General features: G+C 39.7%; 1 protein-coding gene across 1 annotated transcript in view; it reads right to left on the bottom strand.

Annotated features, from left to right (window-relative positions):
* The window catches only part of ADAMTS8 (ADAM metallopeptidase with thrombospondin type 1 motif 8), a 412,058-nt gene extending 406,990 nt beyond the window's left edge, over window positions 1-5,068 (bottom strand). Inside the window, exon 1 of the mRNA XM_044081137.1 lies at window positions 3,090-5,068. Within this exon, the coding sequence (XP_043937072.1) occupies window positions 3,090-4,136 (1,047 nt within the window). The 5' untranslated portion in view covers window positions 4,137-5,068. The remainder of the gene's footprint in view (window positions 1-3,089) is intronic.
* Window positions 5,069-15,183: the final 10,115 nt, after the last annotated feature.

Here is a 15,183-nt window from a genome sequence, read left to right as displayed (position 1 = left end):
TGGCATAAGTAGGTTACATACATCATCATTCTGTTCTGCATATTAATGTAAAATATATTCCTAATGCTATCCTCTCTTGATATCCTGCAGTCAATTCTTTATCTGGCAATATAGCACAGAAGACTAAAGCTGTGAAATGTTAATGAGTCCTTGGTCTTGAGTGTGATATCCCTCAGTTTCCATATGCCTACTGTGTGAGCCTGAAAAACTCACTTAAAAATCTTCTGATTTAGACATGCCTAGCATGTTTGCCTAGTTAACAAAGAAATAACAAAATAATTCCATACTTTGCAGAACATGAATTGTGTTTCAATGAAACTTTTAAGAAAACCGTGCAATCTATTGCTAACATAAGCATCCCGTTCTGCCAAATCCATGATAAAAACAGAGGCTTCTGCACAAAACGCATTCCACACGCCCTTTTCACACTCTCAAGAACCTAGCGGATCTGCAAAAGAGAGACAAATCACCTTGCACAGGCATCTAAATGGAACTAGAATATTTATATGATCAGAAATGTTGATAGGTTTGTTCCATCTTACATTATAGTTAAAACTATTTTAGGTGATGACTATGGGATAGCAGTTTACTTTTTCATCTACTGACTTTGTTAAAGAATACTATTGTGTTTTTTTTTAAATCAACAGCACTCCTTGTTGAGTGCTGAGTTTATCAAACAGAGGAATGTTGATTCTTCAGTTTGTTTAGAATACACGCTTTGAGTTTGGTAAGCGTCTATGTGTGTTAATGCTGAAACCTTAGGATATACAGAAGTTTTGTCATTAGGGGTGGGAGGGTGTGTGTGTGTTTGTGTGTGTGTGTGCAGGTGTTTGTGGGTAAGGGTTAAAGTAAGGGCTAGTTAAAGAGACAGTATTAGTGTTGTGCATGTGTGGGGCTGTATGGAAAGTGTGTCTGAGTGTCTTGTGTAGAGGTATTGTTAGGGAAAGAGCTTTTCATAAGGTAATTTTTAGGGTTGGGGTTAGAGGCAGGGGTATGGAAAGTATACAGGAGTAAGAAGATGCAGGTGAGCAAAGCCCCTCTGCACCATCTTTACTCATGACTACTTACTGTAACTCTACACATCACCTTATGGAAAATTCTTTCCTTAACAGTATCTAGATTGAAAAGAAGTGTATCTGGTGTTACTGTTCGGGTTTTTAAGTCTTTTTTCTTTCTTTTTAATTGACTGATCAGAAAAGGAGAGTATTTTCCTTCTCAATCAATGTAGTGTTGACAGTTTGGTTGATTTAAAGTGAGTGCCAATGAGCAGAAGTTGATTGAATGATTGTTGATGTTTCTGCACATAGACATTTTTCAACGTAATCCAGATTACTATGTTATCAATACTGTTGGTGCAAAGAGGAACCGAGGCCACTTGTCATGATTTAAGTATTAATGTTCACATAGTTCTAGATAAAACTCCTTTATGTTTCTTTTAAGTAGTCTGGTGTAGCAAAAGCATACTAGCCCCTTTATCATCTGGGGCCCATCTGTGTGTACAGTGACAGTAGGATAAGAGAATTAAAAAGTCAATTTCTTTATTACCATGAGCAGATATGTTGACTAGACCAAAATGATCCCCCTAGATCCACATCCTTGTTCCAGTAAATAAAAATGTATGAGTACAACTTCAGCATAATACATATAGGAAAATAATGTAAACATAAGAGTGGTAAAGCAGGGTTTCCACATACTGACAGTGAGATGTGCGGCAGGGTGTTAGGGAGATAGGCAGAGCTAAACAAGTTAATGCTGTAGCAAAATGACTAGAGACACAACACACTGAGTCAGGAAGTGGTACAGGAGCTGCAGGATTATGCAAAACTACTAACTGCTTTTTGTTTTTCACACAGTATCCTCAAAGAAAGGAAGGAGGACCCAGGAGATAATATTCAGCTGGAGTCTGGGAAAATGTTACCGATTCTACACTGCACACATAAACAGGCAATGCAAACTGGTAAACAAGGAATAATTCAGCATCACAGACCAATAATTCTAAGGGAGTAGCTGGCAGTGAATTAGATGATAAAGTAACACTCTGACCACATATAGTATGCAAAATGGGAAAAGAGGTTGTGGATGGATGGATGAACAAATTTGTCAGCTGAACAATGATTTCTTAAAGAGAAAATGACTCCAGTGGTACAGGTGTTGGAATTTTGGGATTTATATATATATATATATATATATATGTGTGTGTGTGTGTGTGTGTGTGTGTGTGTGTGTGTGTGGTTCTGCATAAAGTTCAATCTTTCTTAATGTAATTCAAAATAAGAATGAAGTACTGTGTGTATGTACTAGTTTTATTTAATTGTCCTCCTTGCACTTCTAATAATTTCTGAGACAACGTTCATTACTGTACATTATGTTCTGCATATCTGCATACTATTAACTGCACTGCATATGCTTTTTGCTGGAGTCATTGCCAAAAATAGTTTGCCATAAGACACATAATTTAACCTGTTAGCAAATGAATAACATGCTAAAATATTAAACATCTAGCTCAGTTAGCTTCTGACAAAATAAATAGATAAATAAATAAAAAGATCTGAGAGATACTGCACTTTTTACTAGCAGCTTAGTATTGTGGGCACTCAGAACTTGTAGTCAGGTGTTTGTAAGTAAAATGTTTATAATTTTCCTCCTCGCAAAGCTGTCAGTAGTCAGTGGTAGCTCACCAAACACAAAACTACCATGTTATGTAACAGTCATGGTAATGTAGACCTTTTTGTACAGGTTAGGGTATAGAATTTAAGTTTGTGACATTCACTGTGCTAAACCAGGTGAAACACTGCATTTTACCTGCACAAGTACACAAAGGTAACATAACTTCCACCACACATATGATGGATCCTCATTCTTATAACTTTTTATTCTCTGCATGCATTATTAATATTATTTGTTTTCACTATTAGCAAAAGCTGACAAAACATTTAGGTACAAATGAAACAGCAAAAACAGATTTGCAAGAAAAATGAAAGTACTACCTAACTTGACATTTGCTAAAAAAAACAAAGTACTGGGGGGGGGGGGCGTCTATGCTGGTGCTTTAAGCTGACAGTAATGGATCAGGGAAAAAAATTGCTCACCTGTAGCTCATCACCATAGAACTGAAGCATGGATGGGTCTGCAGCTACCAGTGTCTCCACAAATCGAGGCTCAGAGACAAAGCGTCGGGCTCTACCTTGCAGGTTCTTTCTTGTGGCAGGAACATCCTGGGCATCAGAAACTACTCCCAACTTACCAGCTAGTGTTTGCTCCCAGCTGAGCCCTTGAGTTCTCTCTATTGCCCTTTTTGGTTCACTATCCTGCTGACCAGTTACTGTCCTCACTCTGCTGTCTGATCTCCAGTCCTTTATCTCAGACCCTATAGGTTCTGTCCTCCTTTGAAGTTGATGGAGCTGAGTGGAGCTCCAGTGGTCATTCTGGTGTCCTGGACTGATAGGCTCAATTAAGTACTCAATCCCTTCATACACAAAGGAGCCATGAATTCCACCACAAAGGCTAACAGCAACAAAAGAGTCATGGTCCTTGTTTACTTGACCAGAGTAGAAACAATGGCGCATTGAATTTATTGTCTCTGGTCTGCTTCCCTTTGGACCTTGTCCTTCAGGTTTGTCTCTCTGCAACAGTTGCACCCCAAGCCGGTTTCTGTCTGATTCCTCTCTCACTGACCAACCATAATCCTTCCTATGACTTTTGAATCTACTGCGTGAATGTCCTAGCTCTTCTGCAGGAACTGAGTCATCCACTCCTGCCCTAGACTGCTGTCTAGCAGACCCTAAGTTGCCACCACCAATATGTTGGATCTGTAGTTCTGGGGCAAGGAAACTGTCATCAGGGAAGAGCTGAAGCACAAAATTCTTTCCCAGTGCAGAAATTTGAATGGCTTCAGCTAGGTTCTGCGCCATGGTGCCAAAAGACTCCTTCCTGCTCATCCTGACCTTGACAGGCAACACTATCTCTTGGTGCTGAAAATGGGAAGCAATTGATAGTGGTGTGAACGACACAATCAGCAGACAAATAAAGCTTAGTTGGGACAATCTGAACCCCCGGGAAGAATAAACGTTTTCTGGTCTAAAACAAGCACCACCTGAAGTGGGCAACCCTGCAAGACGGTCTGGTGTAATTGACATTTTAAACTAGTAATCGTGGATGTAGTAGCCACTAACGTTTTTAACACTTTTATTTGAGCAAATACGTTTCCTTCAATGGAAAGCCTCGAACCTACAGTAATGGTTTGTGATACCTTATTAACTTGTAAGTTCTCCTTCGGACCTGGAGTTACACAAGTGGTACTGATCACACTTCTTCAGAAGTGAAGTATATTTTGGAGTAGCGGTACTCTTAGACTTGTCCCTGTAATTAAAACAGAGAGAGCAGAAACACACAGAATTATTGCGTTTTTATTTGACTCAGCTAGCTACCCCACAATTCGCCTCCTTCCGTTACACGAAACTTCTGTTAGCCCCGTTTTTCATCTGCTAGTGGCAGCATCGTTCTCCTAAACTTCCTGTTTGGCAAAATTAGTGAAATATTACCCTTACTTTACAAATCTCAGTGAGTGCGGTTACCCACCACGTCCAGTACCTATTTTTTTTAACTCCTACTTTGCTACTTAAATACTTTTTGGCAGAGGTTGCAACAATGTTACGCTTATGTTTCAGCAAACAGAGCTGCCCTTTACGGTTCCTCAGCCGGTGCAGTATGCAGCTAAGGTTACCTCCTACTGCAGGTGAGAGAAGCGGTATTACCCCAACTCCTGTATGCCTGCTGTGCGCAAAGATCCCCCTTATCCGTCTCTCTAAAACAGGTGGCAGCAGAGTTACCCTCTAGTCCCGTCTGTCACTGCGGAGCAGCCACTGCTCCCTGTCTTGGTTTCTGTGCAGTGGATGCTGAGTTGTTGTGCAGAGAGGTTCTGGCTAAGTCCAGGATGGGTCCTACAGAGGGTACGTCTGCCTTGTCCGCAGCTCTCGGGGGAACTGTGAGCGCTTCGCTGTGCGCCACTCCCCACTCCTCCAAATGTGCCCGAAGAGCCACACTCACAGCTCCGCCTCCTGCATTCGCTTTCTTTTCAGTTGAAGAGTTCCCTCCTCCCCCTCCCCTGTGCAACTACACCCCCGTCTATATTCCAGCGCTACTCAGCCTGGCTGCATGTTGCTATTTATACAGAGGGACCTGCAGTATCCCCTGACATCACTGTCTTATTTTTGATCTGTTACACTTCTCTCCGTGTCCACAGACAAGCAGAGAAGCATAGGGGTTTTGAGGACGCACTTTGGCACAGTAGTGGTCGCCGGGGCACTCCTTTTCCGATAGTGAGCCCCAGTCTTTTTTTCTGTACTGGAGCATTGCTTTGAAGTTACGTTACACTAGCCTTCTTGCACAGGATGATTTGGCGTGGGGCGGCGGTTGCTAGGGGTTCAGCATACATTAGCAGCATACCGGAATATCCACTTGTAGGCCGTGACCTGAAAAGAGCTTTTGAGTCACTGTTCCCACCCCACCACCGACAATAACTTTTTACCTGCTCTGAACCCGATGCTTTATTTTTTGTGTGGCAGTGTTCTCATACGATAAGCAAATAGCTGTATCCTAAAATCATCCTACATCCTCTAACCCTTACTAAAATGCAGGAGGGTAAGACCTTCCTACCTCCCTAAAGGGAGGATGCGATGAGCTGTCGAAAGCAGAGCACAACGAGCGCTGGAAATGGCATTCCCTTTCCAGAAACTGAGTCACTTAGAGTAGATTTACAAATCACCTTCTTTGCATTTTATTTTGCTTTGAAAGTCGGATGTGATCCATTAAAAGTTTCCTGTATTTAAGGATGACTCAGGATCTTTATTCTGGTGAAGTGATTAACTTTGTCAAACAATGCCTAAGTGAAGGATGGAAAAAAATCAAACTCAGGTTGACTTTGCTTCTAAACATTCCATGAATTTTCCTCCTTAGAGGGAGGTAGCAGAACATATTTTTAAATGTAAATTAAGTGATATTTGTTTGTGTGTTTCATTATTCTTAGTTATGCTTTAATTTTTTTCAGTTCATTGACAGTGCATGGCATAACAGGTCACACTGATAACAATTGTAGCAGATAGTTTTGCTAGATGCATTAATAACAATATTAATAATAGTAATAATAAAAAGTAAGGGGTTGCAGGTGGGACAACATGAATGGCACATCAGACACTGCAAAGAGAGGGAAGATTTGGGAGGGGTACAAGGTTCAGGACAGGTGTTTGTTTCATTGATGAAAGTGGGGTGGGAAAAAGTAGGAGAAGAAAGTGAGAGGGTAGGAAGTCAAGGGCAGAGGTCAGCATAAGAGAATATGCAAATGGGGTACTGCAAAGTAAGCTGAAAGGAGAAAGAGGGAGATGCACTCACCAAAACAGAAAAAGCTGTGGAAGGATACATGCAGACAACGATGGGATAAATAAAGAAAAGACACAGCCAGATATGGCCATGCAGGAACCAACACAAGGAGAGCAGGAGGTTAGTGGGAGGGGATAGGTGGAATCAATGCCACAAGGAAAGCAGGAGGGAAGTGGGTAGGGAGTGACATGCAGCCCGATGGGAGGGGCAAAGAGCAAAAGGGACAAACGGAGGTGAGGATTTGTAAGAACAATATGGCAGAGATGGGAAAGACGATTGGATGCATCACAGAGAGGGCAGTAACAACCAAATACAGTGAGGAGGGCTGCAGTGACAAAAGGGAGTGGAAAGATTGCAGATAAGAGGAATAGTGGTATGGAGAAGGAAGAAAAGAAGATGAAAGCTGAGTTGATAGGAGAAGTGGCAGAGATATGACAGGACAGGGGTTTGGAAGTAACAATGCTACCTGTGCTGGCAACCAGCATAATGAGGAAGTTTGCTAATGGACTGCAAGCTGGGGGCAATCATTGCATCTCCCAATTATGTAGGTATCCTTCAGAAGGGTCTAGATCAGAGAGATGATTGGTGCCAGAACCATGGCTTAAAACTAGATGTGAAAAAAATGCATTATCAAACCCTTTGGGAAAGCAAATACCCCTGCAAATTACAACATCTATAGCACACCCCAAAGAGTAGACTCAGAGCTGAGACATCTAGGTACACAGATAGATTGATGGCCATGGGTCCACAGTGGTGAGGAAGTCATCTTAAGTAAAGGTATGCCATCCAGATCCAAGGAAATTATAGTTCTGCTCTACTCAACCCTCATTAGACCAATAACAGAGTACAATGAGCCATTTGGCATGTACTTGACTAGACACAGGGTGTAAACAGCATGTTCTATGTGGATAGATGAAAAGCCCTATCCCTTTACTCTTTCTCCTACTAACTATTAAGGGGTGACCTATGCCTGAATCAAACCAAAAAAACGGCCAGCAGTGTAATGAGTAGAGATTTATTCATTAGAAAAATAACATACAAAAATCACAAATCAGTTTTGGCTGTAAGCCTTCTTCAGTGTGTTTAACCCAATGATAACAAGTGCAGCACTTTATAGGAGATGCCCCATTATTATCCACCCATCTCATGAATAATTAAATATTATTTAGTAATCATGTGATTGGGACACATAAATCATATTGTGGAAATCAAAAACAATCATGTAATACAATAAGAAATAAAACTTATAAGCAAGTGAACAAAAATAAAAATATATAAATATATATTTCCAATTGGCCATGTTCATGAAAAACAAGTTTCAAAAGTGATCATTCTAGCCTGGTGGGAAAATCCCGCCTAACTTAACAATCCAAGTGCTTTCTTTCTTGGTCAGGATGTTATGCCATCCAGCTTTAATATTCCTATTCCCCATAATTTTATCAATCACAGTAAATTTAAAGCATGCTGAAGGGTGTGTTAACGTATGTTTATATAAAGCATTGGTAAGATTTCTATTCCTGATGTTGCTTAAATATTCTGATATACAAAGTCTAAGTGGGCGAGAAGTTGACCGATATAAAAAGCTTGACAACTGCAAGTCACAAGATATATGATCCAGTCAGAACTACAATTTGAAAAAATATTAAAATAAAAAACTTTTGGAGTATTTTTAGTGGTGAATTCCTTAGTTTTAGTGACGTTTGCAAAAAGAGCAATGTCCACATGGAACATAACCTGATAAAACCCCACCTGCTAGTCTCCTTTGTGATGATTCAAAATGGTCCATAAAAGAATGTAGAATGTCCACAAATCGTGTTGACACATTTTGTTGTGCTTCAGCCCATTCGTTACTTAATATTTCATCAACCTGACCCACCAAAGGTTGTAGATGAATGCGTAACCCCCTCGGTGTGATGCCTTGAAGCTTATAAGCTTTAAAAAGTTTCAAATGCCAAATATTAGGCCATAGATGTTTCATGGATTTAGTTAGCTTTGAAAAAGATTAGTACATTGGGCTTTAGAATTTAAATTCACGGAACTGCCAGCCTGGTTATGAATGTCCAACCCAAAAACTTGAACATCATCTTTGTCAGCGGACAAACCTTTTAAAATAGTTAACATATCCATGCTGGAAAAATTATCAGGAATATTTTGCTAAATCACAGCAATAAAGATAAAGAAATATGTATACTCAAAATCTATAACATGTAGCAGTGGCTCTCTGACACATCAAAGCATGTAAACTACCCAAAAAAATATACTTGTGAAAGTCAACACATTTCTCATTTGTTTGGCTGAACATGTTATCACCAAAAACATATTTTATTTTAATGATAAGTGCTATTTACAACTAAAGAGCATGGCTATGGGTGCATCTTTTGCACCCATTTATGTAGATTTAGCTTGGAGCTTTTCTCCCCGGGCCTACACTAAAAATGGGATCTTCTTGGCCCAGTGGACTTCCCCGGTCATCAAACTTAAATAAATAAATAAATAAATAAATAAATAAATACATTTATTCATGGGTTATCTAGAAAAACAAATTATTTATGACAGCAGTCACAATATGTTTTTGGATGAGACTGATATTTGGAGAAGATATCTTGACGATTGCTGGTTGGTCTGGTGGGCAGATTTAGATTATCTTCAGGAATTTGTTCAGTACCTTAATGAAAACAAATGGAGTATGGAATTCACAGTTCATTATGATGTCAACCTTATATCATTTCTTGATGTCGAAATACGTTGCCAGCATGATGGTACCTTAGCTACTAATATCTTTAGAAAACATCCCAGTGCCAATAGGTTGCTGCATGCTTCTAGTTGTCATCCTAAACACATAATACGTTATATTCCAAAATCTCAATTTCTTAGAATGTGTCATATTTGCTTCACCCAGGATGCGTTTGAATTACAACAGGAAGATCTTATTACTAGATTTTGTAACAGAGGCTATTGCAGGAGTCAAGTTATCCAGACCAGGAACTCAGTCCGCACCTATGATAGGTATGATTTATTACAATATCAGAAACCCAATACAAAGATCCAAGATATCATTACATTAAACACAACATATGGTTGTAATACACACACATTTATTGATTTGATTCATAAACATTGGCATATTTTGATGACTGAAGAACATCTATCCAAAATGTTAGGCAATGAATGTCTTTTCTCCTTCAAGAGAGGTAAGACACTTGGGCTTTTTTCAACCATTATAAACATGGATCATTGCGTTTTGAATCATCACAAATGAAACTGGCAGGTGGGGTTTTATCAGGTTGAGTTCCATGCGGACATTGCTCTTTTTGCAAACATGTCACTAAAACTAAGGAATTCACCACTAAAAGACTCCAAAAGGTTTTTATATTGATATTTTTGCAAACTGTAGTTCCGACTGGATCAAATATCTTGTGACTTGGAGCTGTCAAGCTTTTTATGTCAGTCAAACTTCTCGGCCACTTAGACTTCGTATATCAGAATATTTAAGCAACATCAGGAATAGAAATCTTACCAATGTTTTATATAAACATACGTTAACACACCCTTCAGCATACTTTAAATTTACTGTGATTGATAAAATTATGTGGAATGGGAATATTAAAGCTGGATGGCATAACATCCTGACCAAGAAAGAAAGCACTTGGATTATTACGTTAGGCGGGATTTTCCCACCAGGCTTGAATGATCACTTTTGAAACTTGTTTTTTATGAACATGGCCAACTGGAGATATATATTTATATATTTTTATTTTTGTTCACTTGCCATAAATTTTATTTCTTATTGTACAGCATGATTGTTTTTGATTTCCACAATATAAGATTTATGTGTTCCAATCACATGATTGCTAAATAATATTTAATTATTTATGAGAAGAGTGGATAATAATGGGGCATCTCCTATAAAATGCTGCACTTGTTATCATTGGGTTAAACACACTGAAGAAGGCTTACAGCCAAAACTGATTTGTGATTTTGTATGTTATTTTTCTAATGAATAAATCTGCACTCATTATAGTGCTGGCCATTTTTTGGTTTGATTCAGAATTTTGGGCCTTTGCACTTGCCACATCTGCAAGAGAATTTTTGGGTTCTTTGGTGACCTATGCCTGACCTATAAGGCAAACACAAATCCAGCCCTGATGAAACTACAACATATCTGCAACTCAAACAGCACAAGGGTCAACCGATCTAAGGAGCTAGACCTAGTCAGCGACTCAAACAAAACATATTGGACAGACAGATATGTGTCTCAGAAATTGTCCCTTCTTTGGAGCAAGCTTCCTATTCATATTAAGCAGAGCCCTGCCCTTCCCTGGACCTTATCAAATGCAATTTGGATCGATGGATGGGGAATCACAAATTCACGCCTGAGGACCTATCTCCCTTATGGACAGGGACAATGTATAAGATACTCCAGTCATAGGTACAAACCCATGCCATCCTCTTGCCCCTAGGGGTGATACAGTGGGTAAAAGTGGGTTATAGTGTCTAGGTTTGTAATGGCTCTAAAGCCATTAGCCTAGTAATCTCCTACGAACCTATGTGAGGATTATTTGGTATAATGTCTGGCTGTAGCAGTGGGAAGACAGAGTGGCTTGGAACTGTTAGGAGAATGGGGTGTGGAACCTGGAAAAGAAACCATCTCTGTTTTAGAGACAGGATACATCTTAGCCCCAAAGGGAAAGCAGTAAATAGGGCTCCACATTGAAGTATCCGCACTCCAAATATTGAGTGCTGACACAATGGAAAACAAAGTTCGGAATGAATCTCGAACGTCACTCTTTTCCTTTATACTTTTTTTTTCCCCTTGGAGGCAAGCCCCCTATGCAAGCTCCAATGTTGGAGTGGACAAGTCCCCCCACATCCCCCAAACTTATGTGCTAACTCTGAGATTACCATTCCTCTGAGAAAAGGGAATATTCCAAGAAATGGCAATCTAGGACTTGGTATACGTAAGTCTGTTTTTTTGACCAGTCTGTCTCCTGTTCTGGGACTCTTTGAAATAGATCCAGAGATTTCAAATGGTTCCCAATAAAATAGTGCTTAGTTTGAAAGTACATCTCAAGGTCTGTACCTTTTAGCTTAGCTGGTGGACAATATACAATATCACAGAAACAGAAGGGGGTAGAGGTATCCAGGCACTAGATAGAAGGATAAAGATACAGAACATGTTGAAAGAAAAAACAGTGACGTAGACCATGGTTGGGTATTATTACTTTGCAGTGCAAGGAATCTGGAGGATAGAAAGTAGGGAGCTCCAAACAGGGATGCATTAGAGAAGAGTAACCATGACTGGCATCATTAAAACACGGGACAGTGACAAGCAGCTGCTTGTGTACAGGTTGTTCAAGAATAAAAGGTAAGGTTAAATGAAGTGAACTGGCAATCCACATAAAGGAGAGTATCAGATATAAGGCCAGATACTAATGAAAGGAACAAGAGAACAGTAAACCTAAGACAGTGCCTGTCGCTCGTCTGGTCAGGATAGAACAGATGAACATTTGTGGATTCTGTTCAAGCAGCTTTATTACACACAAACATATCAGAAATGAGGCTTTGTAGTTCATACTAAAATAAACTTATAAACAGCCTGACTATCACACTCATACATGTTAACACTGGTTGTTCTCTCAAAATTGAAAAAAAAATGGGGTTGGGAGGGTGGCCTAATGGTTAAGGTGTTTGCCTTACAAACACAAGGTGCAGGGTTTGAGTCTCACAAGGGATAATTGGCTAGGCTAGGTTAGGCTTAAAATGGCTTGCAAGGGCAGTTAGCTTAGTACTAATCTATGAACCTAAAATTGTACTGCTGCCTGCACATGCTCTGTATTTATATGCATGTACTACAGCTGGAAATGCTTCTTAAAGGTACAGACACATGCTCTGATCTACATCATCCCTCTTTCAGAAATAGGCCTTATACGAAATGACAATATTCAATGACATGCAATTTACAGAAATTATTTTTTGACATGCACTTATACAAAACTAGTTATCTGACATGCAATCACAGAAAATTAGACACATATAAAACAATTATGTCCAAGTTGCTGTGTATTTTACACTAGGTCTGGAGATGCAACCTGACTGTTTAATATAAAAGTTAGAAATAGATCTAGCAACAGGGACTGTCTTCAAGGAATGTTCACCTTTGGGGACATCTGGGACATCATCAGGAAAGGGAATGGATACTGTGACATGCTCTTCAATGCGAACATTGTCTGGGTTGCTCTGAGATCTAGAGTCTGTATCACAGGTACAATGCTATAATATCTTTTCTGATACAGGAAGAAGATGTCTGTGGTTTCTCCTGTACTCTGCACCTTCAGATGCCACTAAGTCGGATCTCGGCTTGGTACATATACCTCTCACTTGACCAATTCGATCAAAGCGTTTCGCTGTTTGCATTCTCACTGTCCCTCCTTTTAACGGATGAAGAAATCTGCTCATTTTATCATAGCTGGACTTCTGAGAAGAACGCTTCTTAAAAAGTTGGGCTTTGATTTCTCTGTTGTTTTTAGCATTAGGCACCAACAAACTTGAACTGATAAGCAAGGTTGTTCTTGTTTACCAAGATGAAAGTCTCTGAGCAGGTGAGCCTAGTTGGTTGTCATAGTGTATATTTCTGAGTCTGAGTAAATTCAAGAACATATCGGTATTGTCACTCTTTGACCTCCTCAGTAATTGCTTTACCCTCTGTACTGCACGTTCAGCAAGGCCGTTTGACTGAGGATATTCAGGATGGCGAGTAACATGGATAAAGTCCCACACTTTAGCAAATCTCTGAAACAATTGACTGGTAAACTGAGAACCATTCTCAGAAATAACTTTGTGTGGACTACCACGGACTGAGAAATGATGTTTCATCTTAGTAATAACAGCACTGGACATTAGGTTAGGTAGCAAATCGATCTCAAACCAGTTCGAATAAGAGACTACCAACACTAATGTTGACTGTTCCACTCAAATATGTTAGTTGCTAGTGTTGAACAAGGTAGTTCAGGAATTTGGCTTAGCTGAAGTGGATATTTTTGCAAATGCGGCTTAGTACTGTTGCACACTGAACAAGAAGAAAGCACTTTATCAATGTCTTTAGATAGAGAAGGCCAAACTACTAGTCCTCTTACCCTTCTTTTGATAGAATCGGACCTGGGTGGCCATGATGCAAAATTTGAATGTATTCATATTGTAAGGAAGCGGGAACAACAACTTTTAGATCCTTGAAAATGATACCATCTTCCATCAGCATCTCATCTCTGTATGGAAAGTAAAGTTGTACTTCTGGAGGTACACAGGATTGCTTTGACAGCCATCCTACATTGATGGAGTGGTTGAACCTTTGCAAACTTAGATTATTCTTCGTATGATCTCTCAGCTCATCACATCTTGTGGTAGAAAAATTATGCACTTCCATGACATCAAAATCAAAATTCTCTGCATCAAGCTGTTCCTTATTATTTCTGGGTGATCTGGACAAGGTATCAGCCAGATAAAGAAGTTTACCTTTTGTATAGACCGTTTTGAAATTATAGTTTAGCAATTTGAGCATCATTCTTTGTAGTCCTGCTGGAGCAGAATATATAAGCTTCTTTAAAATAGTGACTAGAGGTTGATGGTCAGTTTCTATCTGGATAGCTCGGCCATAAATAAAATCATGGAACTTCAAACATGCGAACACAATTGCCAAAAGTTCCTTCTCAGTTTGAGCATACTGCATCACAGTTTGGGTAAGAGTTCTAGATGCATAGGCAACAGGTCTACCCTCTTGAAGAGTAACTGCACCAAGACTGAACTTTGAAGCATTACAGGAAACAACTACTGGTTTGTGGACATCATAGTATCTTAATGTAGATGGGTTAGCAACTTGCTGTTTGAGGTTATCAAATGCTGCCTGGTGTTGTTCTAACCATGACCATGCAACACTTTTGCATGTCAGCTGTCGTAAAGGTGCTGGTAACTCACTAAAGTCAGGGATAAATTTGCCCAAATAGTTAACCATACCAAGAAACTGCTGTAAGGCTTGGACATTGTCTGGAGCTGGTATCTCAAGAATGGCTGCTTGCTTAGAAGGAAGTGGTCATAAGCCTGTACTGGTAAATAAATGACATACATAAGTAACTTCCGGTAGTCTGAATTTGCACTTCAGAGGACTGAGCTTTAAATTCACTTCACACACTCTGTCCAGGACTTTCCTGAGGGTTCTGTCATGCTCTGCTTTGCCATTACCTCCAACGAGTACATCATCAACTATTATTGCACATGGGTAGCCTGAAAAAAATTGCACCATTGCATGCTGAAAGACTTCACTGGCAGAATTTATTCCAAAAGGCATCTTGAGGAATCTGTATCCACCAAATGGGGGCACTGAATGTAGTCAGTAGTGAAGATTTGCAATCAAGCATCACTTGCCAAAATGAACTCTTTGCATCTAAGAAAGAAAAAACAGTGGCATTCGGCATGAGGGTTGCAATCTCCTCAACTGTATGCATAGGACGATAAGGCCTTTTTAATGCCTTATTCAAGTCTCTTGGCTCAGTGCATATTCTGATTTCATCTGAATTTTTATTATGAGCAGCTACCATAGATGACACCCATTCAGTTGGTTCTGTGATTGGACAAATCACACTTTGCTGCACCATTTTGTCTAACTCAGCCTTGACTTTGTCCTGCATAGCTATTGGAACTCTTTTTCTGGTCTGACCCCTGGACTGACCTCTGGGTCTAACTTCATGGAGTACACAACTGGAGGTCTGCCTAGCTTGTAGTCGAACACATCAGCATACTCTGAGAAAATAGCATCAG

This window comes from Protopterus annectens, chromosome 8.part0 (assembly GCF_019279795.1).
Source record: "Protopterus annectens isolate FY-2018-M chromosome 8.part0, PAN1.0, whole genome shotgun sequence".
Lineage (NCBI taxonomy): Eukaryota > Metazoa > Chordata > Ceratodontiformes > Protopteridae > Protopterus > Protopterus annectens.
The sequence above is the reverse complement of the archived record's forward strand: the minus strand, read 5'-3'. Positions and strand labels throughout refer to the sequence as shown.